The sequence below is a fragment of the Spea bombifrons genome, chromosome 5 (genome assembly GCF_027358695.1).
Source record: "Spea bombifrons isolate aSpeBom1 chromosome 5, aSpeBom1.2.pri, whole genome shotgun sequence".
Lineage (NCBI taxonomy): Eukaryota > Metazoa > Chordata > Amphibia > Anura > Pelobatidae > Spea > Spea bombifrons.
This window is the reverse complement of record NC_071091.1, coordinates 10,397,945-10,414,431: the sequence shown is the minus strand read 5'-3', so window position 1 is coordinate 10,414,431 and position 16,487 is coordinate 10,397,945. Positions and strand designations below refer to the sequence as shown.

General features: G+C 38.3%; 1 protein-coding gene across 1 annotated transcript in view; it reads right to left on the bottom strand.

Annotated features, from left to right (window-relative positions):
* Positions 1-1,207: 1,207 nt before the first annotated feature.
* NRP1 (neuropilin 1) overlaps positions 1,208-16,487 on the bottom strand; it is a 75,129-nt gene continuing 59,849 nt past the window's right edge. The window contains exons 9-18 of the mRNA XM_053468225.1: positions 15,626-15,770; positions 14,156-14,490; positions 12,951-13,095; positions 11,091-11,195; positions 8,902-8,961; positions 4,854-4,991; positions 3,636-3,907; positions 3,420-3,516; positions 2,965-3,021; positions 1,208-2,645 (exon numbers count right to left, since the gene is read on the bottom strand). Of these exons, the coding sequence (XP_053324200.1) occupies positions 2,359-2,645; positions 2,965-3,021; positions 3,420-3,516; positions 3,636-3,907; positions 4,854-4,991; positions 8,902-8,961; positions 11,091-11,195; positions 12,951-13,095; positions 14,156-14,490; positions 15,626-15,770 (1,641 nt within the window). The 3' untranslated portion in view covers positions 1,208-2,358. The remainder of the gene's footprint in view (positions 2,646-2,964; positions 3,022-3,419; positions 3,517-3,635; positions 3,908-4,853; positions 4,992-8,901; positions 8,962-11,090; positions 11,196-12,950; positions 13,096-14,155; positions 14,491-15,625; positions 15,771-16,487) is intronic.

The window sequence follows — 16,487 nt, the reverse complement described above, 5'->3', positions numbered from 1 at the left end:
AACATGAGAAAATTATTTAGTCTATGTTTTTTTTCCAAAGCGTGCGTGGCCATAAGAAAGCGGGCTTTAAAGGGCGAGTGTCCGCCGCTATCCTTGGATCAAGGAGCTGCATCTATAAAAATCTGCCGATGCCTTAAAACATCAAAATGATTATCCTCCATCCATCAGTCCTCGATAAAAACGTATTCATGGCTACGGATAAAAGTGTCAGAATCACAAAAGGATCAAGTGACGGTGTTTTGATCATTGTGAATCTGTGAATAAAAAAGAGCAAAATCAACCCAAAAGATAGCTTTCGGACTTTTTTTTGCAGAAAAAAAGACTAAATGAGCCACCACGTTCTAATTGGAGGTATCACATGCGAAGTCACCTATAAAGTGGATATTATGTCGCAAACATAGGCCGTGCGCCTATGAAGTGCTTGCGTCGCCTTTATCTAATCACTAGAATGGAGCAGGACTCCTCATAACCAGCATCTGTTTGGTCCTTGGTCACCGGCATGGCCCAACGTGACAACATCTCGCACGTCTACTCGGTGGTCGGATTTGGTGGAAAATGTATTGCTTTCGAATGGCTTTGCTTTTCTACTCTCCCGGAGCAGAGCGTATTCTGAGTGTTTGGGAATAAACCTACCAATCACGTCTGTCAACTAAACGTATGATGCCAAGAAATAATAAATAAGAAATTAATTAAGGGATCATAAATTGAGAACAACCAGAAACAAAGCATTGGCGGTCATAAATATAACGAGAAACATAGACGCACACATAAAACTTTCGTCTCGTCCCTGTTTTTTCTCTATTAGTCACCTCCGACAACGTCATGCAGGGGACCTTACAGGGTGACCCTAAATAAATATCAAAGCTAGCGAGATGGGAACTTGCACCATTTACAGAAAGGGAGAGTTACAACGATTAATAACTGCATTTCGGGCTTTAAATCGGCTTAATGCCGTTAATCATGGCATTCATTAAAAGGTTTTTTGTTTTTTTTTGACATTTTGGAAAATGGAAAAATGATACTGATATTTTCAACCTCCTGACACAGAGTCAACGTTCGACTTGATAGGTGCAGGGTTTGGCATTCTGCAACTTTCCAGCAGTTAATGAACTCTAAATCCCACAATCCTTGGAATCTTGAGAACCGAGAGCTGCAGACTTAATGTCCCCCGTAAAAAAGGGTAATTTTAGAAACTTCCCTTCTCTCCTTTGTCACCCTTTTGGCATTAGAGCGGCGATCAACTCATTGCTCTGCAACATGTTCCTCACCCTAGGCCTTCAGCAAAAAAAAGGTCTACGCAGAAAGGGCCTATTGGTTCTTTTTGCATTTCCTCGGCCCCAAAGCTGCATTATGGTTATCTGACTATGGCCGACATATAGTATAGATTGTTAAATACATTCTACAGAGAGAAAAAACACAAAAAAATGAGATATTGCAGCTTTTTACAATAAACTTATGGACCAACCAAAAGATACGTTTTGCGATAGAAACCCATCAACCAAATGGACAACTTTTTTTTTTAGCCCTTGTCTTCTAAAGACTATGCGAAAAAAACCTTTTTTTTAAGCTAGAGACAGTTAGAGACAAGGGCCTACAATAAGAACATCGTTGTAGTCAGTGATAACACGGTCAAAAATCAATACAAACACAAAAAAAGGCACTTGAGAGGACATCCACTAGCCAGTGCCAACAACATTTTCATAAGGGTCGTCGTTACCCTCTATTGCCTGTTGGATTTAATGATGGTGTGTGTACTGTATAGACGTTTTAAGCACTTTGCTCGATTACTACACCGAAAAGCAACAATAATTTATAGCTTTGCTTTAAAAATGCAGAAACATTAATAGTGGTACGTATTGTAGGACTTCTGAAGTCTTTGTTGCTTTATACACAGCACAGACAGATATGCACAGACATGGGAGGAAGGGCTTGTGTCGAACGTCCTACGGTTTTTTGCGGGTGCAGGCACCCGGGGGGGGGATGTGCGTCCATCCGGGGAACCCCACTTTGTGTCATCTGCGACAGCATCTTGGATTTCGCGCACAACAAAGGAATATCCATAGCAGGAGAACGCAACGTAACGGGAACAGAGATTACAAACCATAAATCGATCAGAATTGGTCTCAAAACCAGCATTTGATTATTCAAAACAGAAAGCCGACTGTACAAGATTTAGATTGTATATACGTTCGTAGGTATCAGGTATATTCACTGAAGCTCCTGAGAAAAGCTTGGCTCCGCATCATCCAACGCACCAAAAAGCCTGAACAGTAAAACTTTGTCGGTTCCGAACCACCTGTTATTTTAAGTCATTTCCTTTTTAATGTAACGGTTACATTTCCCTCCTCCTTCGTAGCTTCATGCCTCTGAATATGAATTCTGTGTGTTTAGTTTGTCCTTTTTCAACTTAACACCGTCCACCAGTTCGAAATTGTAATTCTCCAGGGCTGATAAGTTCCTCTCCGACATGCCGTTGTGCCAACATGCGCAATAAAGGACAACTCCACAGATGGCCCCTAGCAGTACCCCCAAGGCGCTCATTGCTATGATTGTGATGAGAATGGGGTCCAAGGTTTTCAGCACATTTCCTGGCTTTTTGGAGATGCTTTCATTGAAATGCTCGCCAGAGTAGTTGGGGGTGAAGCCTAAAAACAAAAAAAACAAAGCATCTGCGTTATTCCAAAGTCCATCGCGCTGTACAAACAGCCATGGGGCGGACGGGTATGGGAGAACAGACAGATAATTAAAGGTAGGCTGTAAACATGCGGCACCCAGTACCTGATTGACCAAGAACCTTAAGTGTCCCAGGCACTTCTCCAGTAAACATTAAAATGTAAAGGTGGGACAGGGCAGTGCAGAGGACGGAACTTTTGCCCCCCTCCCCAATCTCTCAACTTCACGGTGTTACAAAGGGCCAAGAGGACCTCTATGCTCCATCCAAAATTATGGCTAATTGTCACCTACCTGTTTTATCATTTTCATGCAATATTTCCTCCAGTTCATTGCCGGACTCGTGGGATTCTGGACAAAAAAAAACACAGACAAAAATATTCAGTGAATTTTAGTAAACACAAATGACTATTTTTCATTAACAATTGTTATTTGAAGGAAAAAAAAAGAAACCACTAAGGAGCTGTCAAAATAACTCTTATACTTGACATGATTACTTTCATATATTTGAATTGTCTTTATATGCCATGCCCATATCTTCAAGTATTCCTAATAAATTAGAAAATTTGATATTCTGGCTTACTAGTGAATTAAAAAAAAAACTAAACATATCAGCCCTAATGTTAGCCAAGATAGCACTGCCACATTTGGTGTTTTTTGGGATATGGAAATATATTTTCTATCGCTTCTTCTGCTGTAACCTCTAGATATAGAATTAAGAGCCTGGCATTAGTTCTCCCATCATGTACCTTTACAGTTTTCTTTAGAAATCTGATTGGTGATAATAATATCGTCTACCGCAATTCCACCGCTACTCCCTTTGCCGATTGTACCTTCCACAATTACCTGCAGAACAAATAAAATGTATACATTTAGTTCTAGAATGTTACAATACAGGATAAATAATCATGGAGTAACATTTTTGGAATTTTGGCAAAGCCATAGTAGATAAAGTTAATCCCTACCCGATACTGCTTCATGGATTTCTGAAGAAACACTCTGGCTTCTCTCCAGTGGTTGCCTTGATTGCCGTTGATGGTCAACAAGTTTTGTCCGTAGTCATCTTGATTCTCATACTTCAGTTTAATACTCAATGAGCCAACGTGGGTGCCAGAGAAATGGTACCAGAAGGTCATGCAGTGAGCCGATTTGGAGGAGGAAATGATAGGACTCCGCAATCGCGCGGCTTTACCTCTGTGCCTTTCATCAGCCTCGGAGTAAAGGAAATTGCCATCACCTGGTGAGAAAATATCATAACGACGTTAGAATATTGGGGTAAAGGTATCACAGATTTGTTCTGGTAATGGACAGAGGAAGTCCAAAAATGACCCATTCTAGTCATCGTAAATGTACTGTATAACTATTCATCTTTGTCTGGGGACTCAAGACGAAGCCATTTGGAATTCTAGTCCTAAAATACGATGGTGCCCTAATGTAGACGCTTTAATCTGATATTAGTGTCTGGATCCATTGACTGCGTCTTGAAGCTCCCAACTTGGGAGGATAATCACCATTTCTTTTCCGACCTGGACTCGGCATACAAAATCCGATAATAACACTCTGCCAGTAATAGATGCATGAGTAATTTAATGATGTCCGATGAGGATCAGATAATTCCATAACGGTCTGTGGCTGCCACACTTTTTTGCAATTTAAGCAGATTTGCTATACACAAGATTGATCTTAGAACTCGCTGATTGCAAACCAGCTGTACAATCAAACCATAAGCACTTGAATTTAGTCCTTCTGGGTTTAATCAGAGTCCTTTATAAAAGTATGAACGTAAACAGAAGACTTAGCTGTAAAATCTTAGCGAAGAAGTAAAAACATATAGATGATTAGCAGAAATGCAAACTATGCAAAACACTTGCTGGCTGCCAAAATTCTTTATGAACATAGAGAAATATATTACTTGACCCTTAATCGTTTACATTTAAACATGGAAAAGGAATTATTTTTCTATTTTTTTTGCAATGGACCAGATGGTAGCTGAATATAAAGATATGCTCTTAAAATAATTATGTATTTTCTTTTTAAAAAAATGGGTAAATGAAGCATTTGTGAAGAATAGCTTATAATATCAATATCTTTATAATACAATTAATTATCAAGGTCCTTATCATTAAATGAAATGTTCTATTTTGTTTACATGGTTCATGACATGGGGTGGATAGTATGTTTACCGGTGTGATCCCGAACTGGTCCAGTTTTGCTGTTCAGAACAGTCCATTTCAGACCTAAGCTATTGTCATGTTCCCACAGACAGGTGGTTTTCTCTAATCCCCATCCGAACGTGCAATCGAGGTCTTCATGTGCCATGCCTAGAAGAAAAAACAAAGAAACTCCAATAAAGTATACCCTCTAACTGACTGAAGGAGCTTTTTATTTTACCCAAATAATGGGAATCAAAACAGCTTTCCAGAATGAGTCGCAATTTTGAACTAGACGGTGTGAGTCCGGAAACCTTGTAAATAGAAATAACACCGTATGTGACAGTTGCAAGAAAACATCATTATATGTGGATAGGTAGCATGAAGCTGTGTGAGCTGAACTGGGGAGCCAAAAGAGACCCCGGACATGGCTGCTGAGGCTTGGTTTATCTTAATAACAGAAATCCTGAAGACTGAGGTTATAACCGGGGAATTGTCGTTGGCTCGGCCCAGCTAGTCAACAGCGGAGGATTCCGAGCCAGAGCTAAGCATTGGCACACTTTCGGCTTTTAGAGCCCTTGGCTGGAGTGCCACATTCTAGGAAAGGGATTAGGCATTAGGGTGTCATCTCAGAGTGCCCACTAGATGGCACTGTGACAAAGCTTCAGAATGGAACCTGAAAGCGAGCTGGAGCCGGGCTTCAGAGCCAGCATCATGTATAACAAGGGAGCTGGTATTAGATGACATTATGAGATGATATAAAATTGCTTGCCTTTATTTTCTGCTTCCCAACAGCCTTATACAATGTAATTGCTTTTTTCCTAAAGGTTTAGGAAGATGAATAGAAGGATGTGCGAGACAGATAAAGCTAATCTTGTTTATATTTTGACTTCTTCAGTCGTTCTGTACTCGCATCCCCAACATCCTCCCAACTCCCTGGCTGCTAGTTTTTCTTGCCCAAGGAAGGAAACACCTAAAAAAGCATAAAATACATTTCTTCCAGGAATGCCGGCGTTCACAACAGAGTCATATAAGGACTTAAGAAAGCAGACATCCTTCCCGTGCTTTTCGCATACTTTTTAAATGAGGCATTCTTCTTGGTTTTCCTTATTGTAAAAGCTACATCCTTGGAAAAACAATGTCTGTATCTAAATCGAAATCTAAGGCCTCCTTCCGGCTGTGTAAATTCTCCTTACAAACAACCGCATCGTAAGGGCTGCAGGGAGGGAACTCCCAGCGTTTAAATGACATTTGTAGAAGCCTTTGTTTGCAAGGTTTGTTGTAAACAGAAAAAACAGATTTCTGACCCTTTTTTAATTATTATTATTATCACATATATTATTTTTTAAACCTCTCTAGACATTTACATTGAGGGAACGTTTTTTTTTGGTGTCCACGGGCATGAGAATAGCGAGGACTTGCTTCCCTGGCATTTTGGGAGTTAAGGCATGCGTGGTATAGGCTATTCAGGACGTAAAACAAGGTGAAGGACAAAATAAGGTTTGAGGTTTTGCTACGGCTAGAAAAACAGGCAGACTAGAGGGGCCGAATGGTTCTTATCTGCTGACAGGTCCTATAATAATGCCGCTGCTTGACAAACATAAGTGGTGAGAAAATGACGAGGGTTGCTGGGTGATTTACTGGCTCCTACAAAATAAGGGGATGCAGCGATGAGGAACTGGGTAAAGACGAAGAGGAGAAATGAAACAAAGAAGTGAAAAACGGAATCACTGCCTGGATTTTCCATGTTTCTACTCTGTCAACATGGACAGGCTGGTGATTTTTTGCTTAGGTGGCATTGCTAGCCAAAAGGCAAGGTAATACAGCCAACCAAAACCACATTCCCCCAATACAACTGCATAGAAAGTTCCCAGAAGGAAGCCATATTGGATAGATATGTCAAAGTTAAAAGGATCCCAAACTGTTTATACCCTTTTTGGGGCAGAATGTGGAGTTTAATGGAAAAAAAAATCATCCAATCCAAAGAGTCTAGGGTGCCACTGCCAATAGCACCGCAGCTTTCTGGTAGATGATCGTGGAGTCACAGATTTGTGTAACATTGTGTCGGAACACATGCTTCTATCCAATAACCGCCCTGTCTGTATTTGCGTTCCGTTCTCATTCATGGAACATGGTGCATTTCCACTACGCTCCTTACATAATACCACTTGCCGGAAAATAAAGCCAGCTTGTCTAATGGCGTCCCGTGCCACTGCCAGGATTACGTTATGGGGAAAACCAGGGGAATTGAGTCTTGAAATCGTTTCAAGACTCAGCCACCTCCATTAAGTAACTGTGAATTATTTATGATTGAATGTTGGATTTTTCTTTTTAAATTGCGCTGCTTCCTGAAAGGAGCATTTTTCACAAAATATCGTAACATCTAAGCTACCCTAATGACATCATAAGTAAGGCACGGTGCCAAGTACACTGATGATTTTGGGTTAGTCATGACCAGCTGTGATTTGTAACAATTTTATTCATTTTCAGTACTCCCCCTATCGTAATGGTGCTTCTGGTTTAGAATCTGAACAACCGGATGGGAATAGTCCAGTTGGGGTGGTGGTCAAGGTTGTGATGATCCCCCAACTACTACTTTGACAACTAAGAGGTGTATATTCCAAATGTTGAATTTGAGGTGCGTTGGTTCTACTCACCAACCTAATGAACACAACCTCACTTGGTTAGGTACAGCTGAACAGTGATTTTAGTTTGGTTTAGTTATATTCCCAAAGCAGCCATTAGCACAAAACTGGGTAAAAGACATTTGCTTTATTAGTAAGGATCCCCCCCAGCGTTCATAGGAAGTTTCTTGACTGATCTTTCTACTCATTATTTATCTGGGACTTCATTCTGTACTCAAGACCTTTACGGTGAAAGGTATAAATGTTTAACAACGAGAGAATTTCATGTGTAATTATAACCGGCCTCCCACGAGTTTATTTGTTTGACCTCTATACCCAGCTGCTGTCTCCAAATATGCAACTGGTTGGCTTGTTAAATAAATATTGATACACGATCTGTTAATATATGACTTTCAAGGCCTCACTAATGAGGTCCTGGAATTATCTAGGAAAACATTATCCCTGCAACATGCTGTTCCCTTAAAGCGACAGTACAAAAAAAAATCATCCCTGGCCAAAAATACCAGAAAACACGTTTAATATACTCTTAAAAGTACTTAGACACAACGTTTGCAAAATGTAATTGAAAAAAAAATCACTAGCCGTTTTCTATAGATATCTTATCTCGGCTAATGAAATCAAGGTTAAATAATAAATACCGATCCTATTTCTAATTAGTGCATTTTCCATTGCTATAAATAATAAAATATAAATACAAGAACGGTTTTCCCTTGGACTTTATATCAAACTATACACTTCATCCGGAAATGTTTAGTAGGTTAAAATATTGTATTCCATACAAAATAAGGGTTCTTATCCGAAAACATATGACCAATATTTTGGGTCAGTGCAATGAAGGTAGAAGTATAAATGGCCGAATACCCAATTTTAATGCTGCATTTGATTGGTTTAACTAGTTGTTAATGTGACATGTTTCTTCAGCTCTTTTCAGTAAAAAAATGCATATTGTTAAGAAAAATAAAACTATTTGGCTGTATATGGGTAATTGGACAGCTGCAGGTGGTGCAAATACCATGACTTTAACATATGCATGGCTACCACTGCCTTGGTAAAGGACCTATTATCTCTCCGACCGAGTGAACTATTGATCCTGCACCCACATCTCCGAGGTTTCGCTTAATTAAGTTTGCAAATAAGAAAACTATAGATGTAAATGCAGGGTGGTGAATAGGGCTTGTTAAGAGAGTTCCTGGTAAACTCCGTTCTGTTTAGTATTCACACAAACAAGGAGCATTCCTGGGCTCACCATGGAGAATTTACACGAGAATAAAGGGACAAACCATATTTATGGAGCCAACAAGAACAGATGCTCCAGAAAAGGAGCTTCTTTAACAGACGAGTAAAATGCTATTCAGTATTGGTTCTTGGGGCTGCAGTTTGGCGACTAACTTGGAATGGTATGTTTCTTTCAAACAAACATAACGCCGTTCATGTACCTGTTGGGTCTATATTGTCCTCTGTAGTTGGGGCCTCGGTACTTTGCACTGTCCTTCCTGCTGGAAAACCAAACAAGAAATTCTTTGTGAGTTGCTAGTTTTCCAGAAAATAAAAATGTATAGAGAAGTTTGGCGACTAACTTGGAATGGTATGTTTCTTTCAAACAAACATAACGCCGTTCATGTACCTGTTGGGTCTATATTGTCCTCTGTAGTTGGGGCCTCGGTACCTGCTGGAAAACCAAACAAGAAATTCTTTGTGAGTTGCTAGTTTTCCAGAAAATAAAAATGTATAGAGAAGTCTATGAAATGTTTTTTATTGTTGGTTCCATAATCAGAATCATATATGCCCAGATCAATGGAGATACTCCCAACAATTCCCTCTTCCACCAAGATTTGTTCATTTCATTGGGTGTAAAAAAAATTGTGACTTGGTAGATTTAGAGTCCATAATCTAACACCTTTTTATATAAAACACTAATATATTTTGACACCGTAGCCGTGCTGGTGTAGATTAAACTGGGATTTGTGCGTAATCCTTACTGTGTTGGGGAGAATGACAAGGGCAGATGGCAGGTGTGTTTTCTATTAATTCCATAATGTAAGTGGACTAAATGAACTGAGATGATATGACTTTGCATATCGAATTTCCAATGAGTGACACTTTATTTGAGTGGCTAAAAACAATAACAGGTGTAGGAGATCCTCGAACATTCATAGCAATTATTGGATTATTGAATAAACTAGAAAGTTAAAAGAGAATTCTGGGAATGACAGCTCGGAATGTCCAAATCCATATAACTATCAGGCCAATAAAAATGAGTGGGAATGGAACGGCTCTTTTTAATGTAAAATCGTCACCCAAGGTTGACCAGGTTCTTTTATACAAAACACATTTTTAACTAAACATAAAATGTTGAATAAAGATAATTTGTGATAAAAGCTAAGCAAGTTGTCTTTGAACCAACAACGTGCCTTGTGGGACAGGACAGGGGCATTGTGGGTCCATGCATGGTATTCACATGTACAATAATACATGCAGGTATTATGATTATTAAAAAAAAGCAGATGTTCTTATAACAGGAAACACGACGCAAAGTTATATTATAGTATTAGAAAAAAAGCAGTGATTTGACCAATATATTAATTTAAATAACCCAAAATTAAATTAAAGCTGCTAAATCAAGGAGGATTGGAGATGGTTTTGTAGGAATGAGGTGTCAAGTGGTTGGCAGCTCAGTAGGATTAAGGAACCAGTGCTTAAATATTCTTTACAACAGCCAGCGTCGTAAAAATGTGTGTAGGCTGTGAGACAATATTTTAAATATTTTATGAAAAAATCCATACAAATGTAAAATAAATGTAATACTGGGTATGTGATATAAACGTTCAACATACAATGAATCTAAATTTAAACAATTGTCATCTTTTTTGAAATCTCAATGGAGAAAAATCAAACAACATTTTGTTCTCATGGTGGGTAGAACACCATTAGTGACCACTGACGGGCCAAGTTTTACAGGCAGCTCTTGACATCGCATACTATACATTTAAAAACATGAATGTGCAGAACGTCAGACATTTGCATATGTATGTTTTCTCCCGTTGCTTCTTTCCATACATTGCAAATTAAGTTCGAAAAGCCCACGCTAAATGAAACAGACTGATGAGAATTCAGACTCAGTAAGAAGTCGCTGGATAATGTCTATAAATAATAAAGCCACTTATGCCAAGAATAAGCCGCCTTTTTTGTGTGATATAAAGAAAGCTGACTTTTTAGGTGCACAAACAAGCTATAATTGTGCCTTTCTAATTCTTGTAATGTATTTTTTTCTGATAAACAATACAAATAGCCAGAACACGATTCCCCATAATGCATATGGTTAGAATGGTCATTTTTTGGGCAACATGTTGGGAAAGTGTTAAACGAGCTGAAATGTTATTTAATAAAAATCAGTACACTAGAACATGGGTAATAATATTTGCAGGCTGTAAAAGAATGAACAGAAAAACTATTCCAGTGGATAATCCTAGCAACTGATGCAAGTAGATCAGACCCAAATCTGCCTTTTGCTTTCACCAGACTGAAAACTGCCAGCAGATGTCTGTCGGCAGTATGTGATTGTGCATTTGGAACGTACACAGACAAAATTCAATTAATGAACAGAAAAAAGGGATTATATCTGCACCTGTAAGTCTGTAGTCATCACCTGTTCCACTATGGCAGTTTGCCGGATCTTCTTCGCATTCGTCCAGCACGTTGACCTCAGGCGTGGTAGGTATGGATGTAGGCACTGAAAGGCAAAGTCAAAGGGTTAAGGAATAAGTCGCAAACCAACAATTTAATTTTGGGAAAATCTGTATCATCACCAGAAGGAAACATAAACCCTTTATTTTTTTTTTTTTTAAATGCCCCTATCCTTTTGTTTGGAATACTCCAATATCACCAGAATGAATCCAATAACCTTTGTATGGAATGAGTGTGTCTTTTTAAAACGGATTGTCAGCTGTTAAAGGGCAAATATGACTGGTGTACACAAAAGTCATTATTTTAGAAAAGTACTGAGATACAGTTACACGTAGCAGAAATCATAAATAGAATTTAATAATAAATATAATTTAAAAGTGAATGAATGGTGTTGTGGGTATACCTCTACTATGGCATTGCGATTTGATAAGTGATTGAAGGTTGAACATTCTATTTTATTTCTATTGTTTGATTCTCATTGCGGAGTGTATCAAAAAGCAACAACTTCTGACCAGTTGTGTTGAGCTTTAGAATTAGAATGAAATAAATAACCCAATAGATACAGCATCAAAGCTTAAGAACTTTGGACGGCTGTAAGTATATTTACAGACAATATTTTTTTCAAAAGCACATATTTTGGCTATGTGATTATCAAAAAAATAACTGATACTGTTATGATAAAACAGATTATAATAGTGACATTCAGTCTAATTGCAGCCGTGTACCAAGTGGAATTTTTACATAAATTAAACAATTTCTCAAAATTTGTGTTTCTTTCATTTGTTTTATTCCAGTTCAAATATTTCTAAAACCTTTCTGCGTGTTTTTCTCCAGAATGACCTAGTACTCTTCTGGAATTCAGTCAAGCTTTCATATATCTCCTTTAAGCTGATGGGATCCCAGCAGAGTAGCCGCTGTACGATACACAGTACTTAATGCAATGCCAGACTTTCCTGACTTTCTTTGTAGTGATGAGACTACGAGCTGCCCTCTAGGTCTGAATAAATAATAGGCCTCAGATCTAATACAGTCCTAATGCTATTGACCCCATTGCACACACACGTACTGACAAGCAGCGGTCATGGGAAAATGTTGTTCTTTTAATATCATAGTCATGCATTTTTTTCCCAAAGACTTTCTCCAGTCTTAGTTCTTCGCCATGCCTTATTTTTTTGTGCTGTGCAACGTATGCTTAGAGGAGTCTCCAGCTCCCCAATCTCAGAAAACCGGAATACGTTGGCGTGACGACAGTGATTCATTGAGCAATTAAGAGCGGGACATGAAATGGTCATTTACTCAAGTAGATGCAAGGCCCCAAATATATACATTAGCCACAATGACAGATGCAAATGGCCATAATGGGCCATCTACAGGATATGGAAGTAAGGACATTGTGGTGAGCATTAATAATCTCTCTATTAAGAACTGTAAATTCAGGAAGATTGGTTTTAGAATAGATTATCAATGTAAAAACACAAAAGCATTAGTGGTCATGTAATTCCCCGCCATACCGACCGTGACAGATTAGTTAGAAACAAGATAAATAGATAGATTTAAGGAATTATTGCATCATCAGATGCTTGTTGGAGATCGCACTTACAGCTTCACTCGCTCTATTATTGTTTATATTAAATCAAATAGATGGACGTTTTTTGGTGGCAGTATTTGAATCCTTATGGATTAAAAAAAAAAATCTGTATTTTTTAATTTAACAAGAAAGCATCAAAAGGTACAATCTAGATCGATAACCGGCTTCTTAGCGGAACTTCATTGAAGAAGTAAATAATGAGCCGATGCTTACCTTCCAGTTCACAGCCCAAAAGCTCCAGACGTAATCCTAGCCCTGAGGTGGAGGCTCTTTCAGGAATCACGCGGATGAAGCGAGCTGATATGGGGGCGAAAGTCCTTAACTCTGGGGTATCGTAGTTTGTGTTTCCTTCAAATGTCTGAAATTAAGCAGTTGGAAAGACTAGATGAATTTTGGTGGGTTCTGCCATTTTAATTCTCTCCCGATACAAAGCAAGTGAGAAATACAATGCTTCACATACTTAGAACGTTTCAATAACTATCCAGTAATATTAGCTACTAATTAGCTATTAGAGATATTTAACCTTTAAAACTGTGACATGTATATGGCCATCTTCAATGAATATACTGTACTGCGTATTTAGCAATATAAGGCACTTTTGTTCTTGTTCACACTCCCCCAAAAAGAGCAAAGACTCATCCCGAGGACCAAGTGCAGACCCCTCCACCAGCCCCCATCATTCCAGTGCACAATGTTCCGCTTGTAATGGGAGCGATGTCTCTTACGGCGTGGGTTTGGGAAGAATTAACACCAAAGGTCACCAGAAGCAGATCAGCTAGGTGCAGCCATGTCACTAAACGTAACTCAGTATTGACATATGATTGATACTACCCAACAGGGATTGCACAGAAAGGCTATACACGAGCACACACATATATCATTTATCAAGTAGACAAAATGGGAATTTACCCAGGGGGAATTGTCAATGTCCCACCACTGTCAGGCTCATGTCTAGAGACGATTGGCCGACATTCCGTTATACCAAAATTGTTTATTGTGCCTTGTCTTATTAGATTTTAGACAGCGTCCTTATCTAGTTATCGTTCAAAGTATGTAAAATTTAATTATTTAGATTGGAACAATTAAATATTAAATTCATGTTTCATATAGATGAAAGCTTGTTTCATGTTCAGCTTGGATGTTAATTGTGTTCTTTGATACAGAGGAGTTACAAAAATAACCTATTTCAATAAATAAAAGATTCAGAACTTAGTTCTAAAAGCCCACGAGAAATTTCTGAAAGGGGGGAGACGGCAAAGCCAATTGTCTCTTGATTACTTCCCCGCGTCTGTGGTTGGACATTAATGCAAGATATGGAGAATAGTTATCACAGCTGCGTGATAAACCACCCTGATGGCCAGTAGAGTACTTTCGGGACATGTCCATGTACTGGTTCCAGTACTGGAGCCATGCCTTACCTTTGCTTTATTTCTGCTTGAGTCCATAATCATTTCCCACTCTGTTCCATTGTCACTGTAGCCGATTTTGAACTTTCTCATGAAGACCTTGTTCTCCCTATGCTTTCCACCTTGAATGATAATTCCACGTATCACCTTCTCTTCGCCAAGGTCAACCTGGAGCCACTCCTTGGTGTAAGGGTGGGCATTGGATGGCCGAAGTGCCCACCCAGAGCGACTCGTTACAAGGCGTGCAAACTCAGGAACCCAATTGCGATCCACTTGACTAGAAGCCGTAATCTGGGAGTCAGAGATGAGTCCTGATACCATGCCCAACATTCCAGAACACGGATAATCTGAAATGACAATTTGCGTGATTGAATAATACCGCTGTGATATAATTCTAAAGCGGTGGCAAATCACTCATCTTAACTGTTACTATGTATACTGTATACCATAGAAAAGATATATTATACACATTACAAGGTGTCGAAGCCATTTACGCTGGTTTAATTTAACACGGCAGCTCTATGGCAACAAAAATCACACTAAATAACTTTCCATTGTTCACAACTGTACCAGATAAAGTGCAAAAAATGTAGGGATATTAGGTTTTTATTTAGTACACTGCAGTGGCAGAAGACAATTTTTACTTGCTTTCTTCAGAAAAATAAAATAAAAAAATTCTATTGAAATCACATATTCTGGGTATTTTTTTCCCATGTACTCTGGAGATGAGCTGAGACTCTTCTCCGATCAGCTAAAAAAAACGCTGTGCTGTACGAAGTGATACAACAGTGTTATTGTTCTTACAAATGTGTTTTGCATTAACAATGTTCAAGAACACTAAACATTTCCTTATTTTGAAGATACACAGGGCGCTAAATGAAGTCGTGCTCAGGTGTTGATATCACGGTAAATGGATACCTGGGGATTGAAGACGGTAGGAGTCAGGTGCAATCATCTCTTAATTGCACGCACTGGGGCCATAGGAATAGCAGCTAAGCGATTCGCTCGGTGCTAAATTGGCTCAGCTATACCAAAACAATAATATTGCGTGTCCTTGTGTGAATACGTTATCGTATCAATTAATAATAAAGATGCAAACTCGACAATATGTAGGATAAACAATGTATAACGTGTGAACCAAAATGTTACATTTAATGATTTGTGCGCTTTTAGAAAAACAATTGCAAAGGATTAGGGCCGAGGATGCTTACTGTCATTTTTTTTTACAGCTAATTATGTGCAATATTTACATAGAATTCTACCGTGCGATATAACGTCACATAAACAGAATAAAAACCAATTATTGGGTGTTTATTCAGCTACATCATGTTTAAGGTTATATCTCGTATGCACAATAGATTGTAAGCTCTAGCGATCCGGTCTCTGTTTAAATATGAAAGTGTTATGTTTATAGCGTATCGCAAAGAACAGCATGATAGGGTGCTTATAAATAATAATAATAATATAATACGTTTTTCTTACCTGTTATCTTACAACCATAAACTTCAAATCTTAGCGATATTCCGGTCTCCCAAGTTACAGGCCGAATCCTTATAAAGCGGGTTAGGACCGGTTTAGGGAATGCTCTATAGACAACATCAAATGGGTTGGTGTTTCCTGAAAAGACCTAAAAGATACAAAACATATATTAAGCGCTATTAGGGTCCCCAAAAACTGTACGCTCAGATTTTATTGTTTTAACGCTATCTTTACATTCCCATTTTATTGCCTTTCATTTAATTTATACATTATATCCATTATTTGCTTAGAAATTATGAGCGATAACTTGTCCAATCCCCTCCCAAAACAGATTTTTTTTTACACTAGGCACAAAAAAGTGAGTCTGAACATACTTAGTTTATTGTGTAATTTAATTGCATTGCTGGGTCTCTGTAATAAAATGTTTAAACACTTAAAAATAAGAAATAATGGAATCCATTCCTGAATTAATGACATTAACAATAATATAGTATATTTCTAATAGGGTACTTACAGGGACTGCAAAAAATCAGACATTTCATTGGGGTCAGGGTGGTTTAATTTACAGGTGTTATTAAATATACTTAGCAAACCCCATAATACTTGTATTAATATACATCCTTAATATAACACAAATAAACCAATTTCCTCTCGTTTCCATTCAATTTTCACCCTTGACACCACTAGATGGCCAGCCCAGGGACGTAATTTATACTCAAGCTATTAAGAGAAAGAAATAACAGCCTGAAACAGGAATTTTACACAAATCACTTTTATAACTGCCTTTACAAACATACATAAATACTGGCAAAGATGCAAATATGCAAGGGTTTTTTTTTAATGAATAGATCAGCTTTTTTTTCTG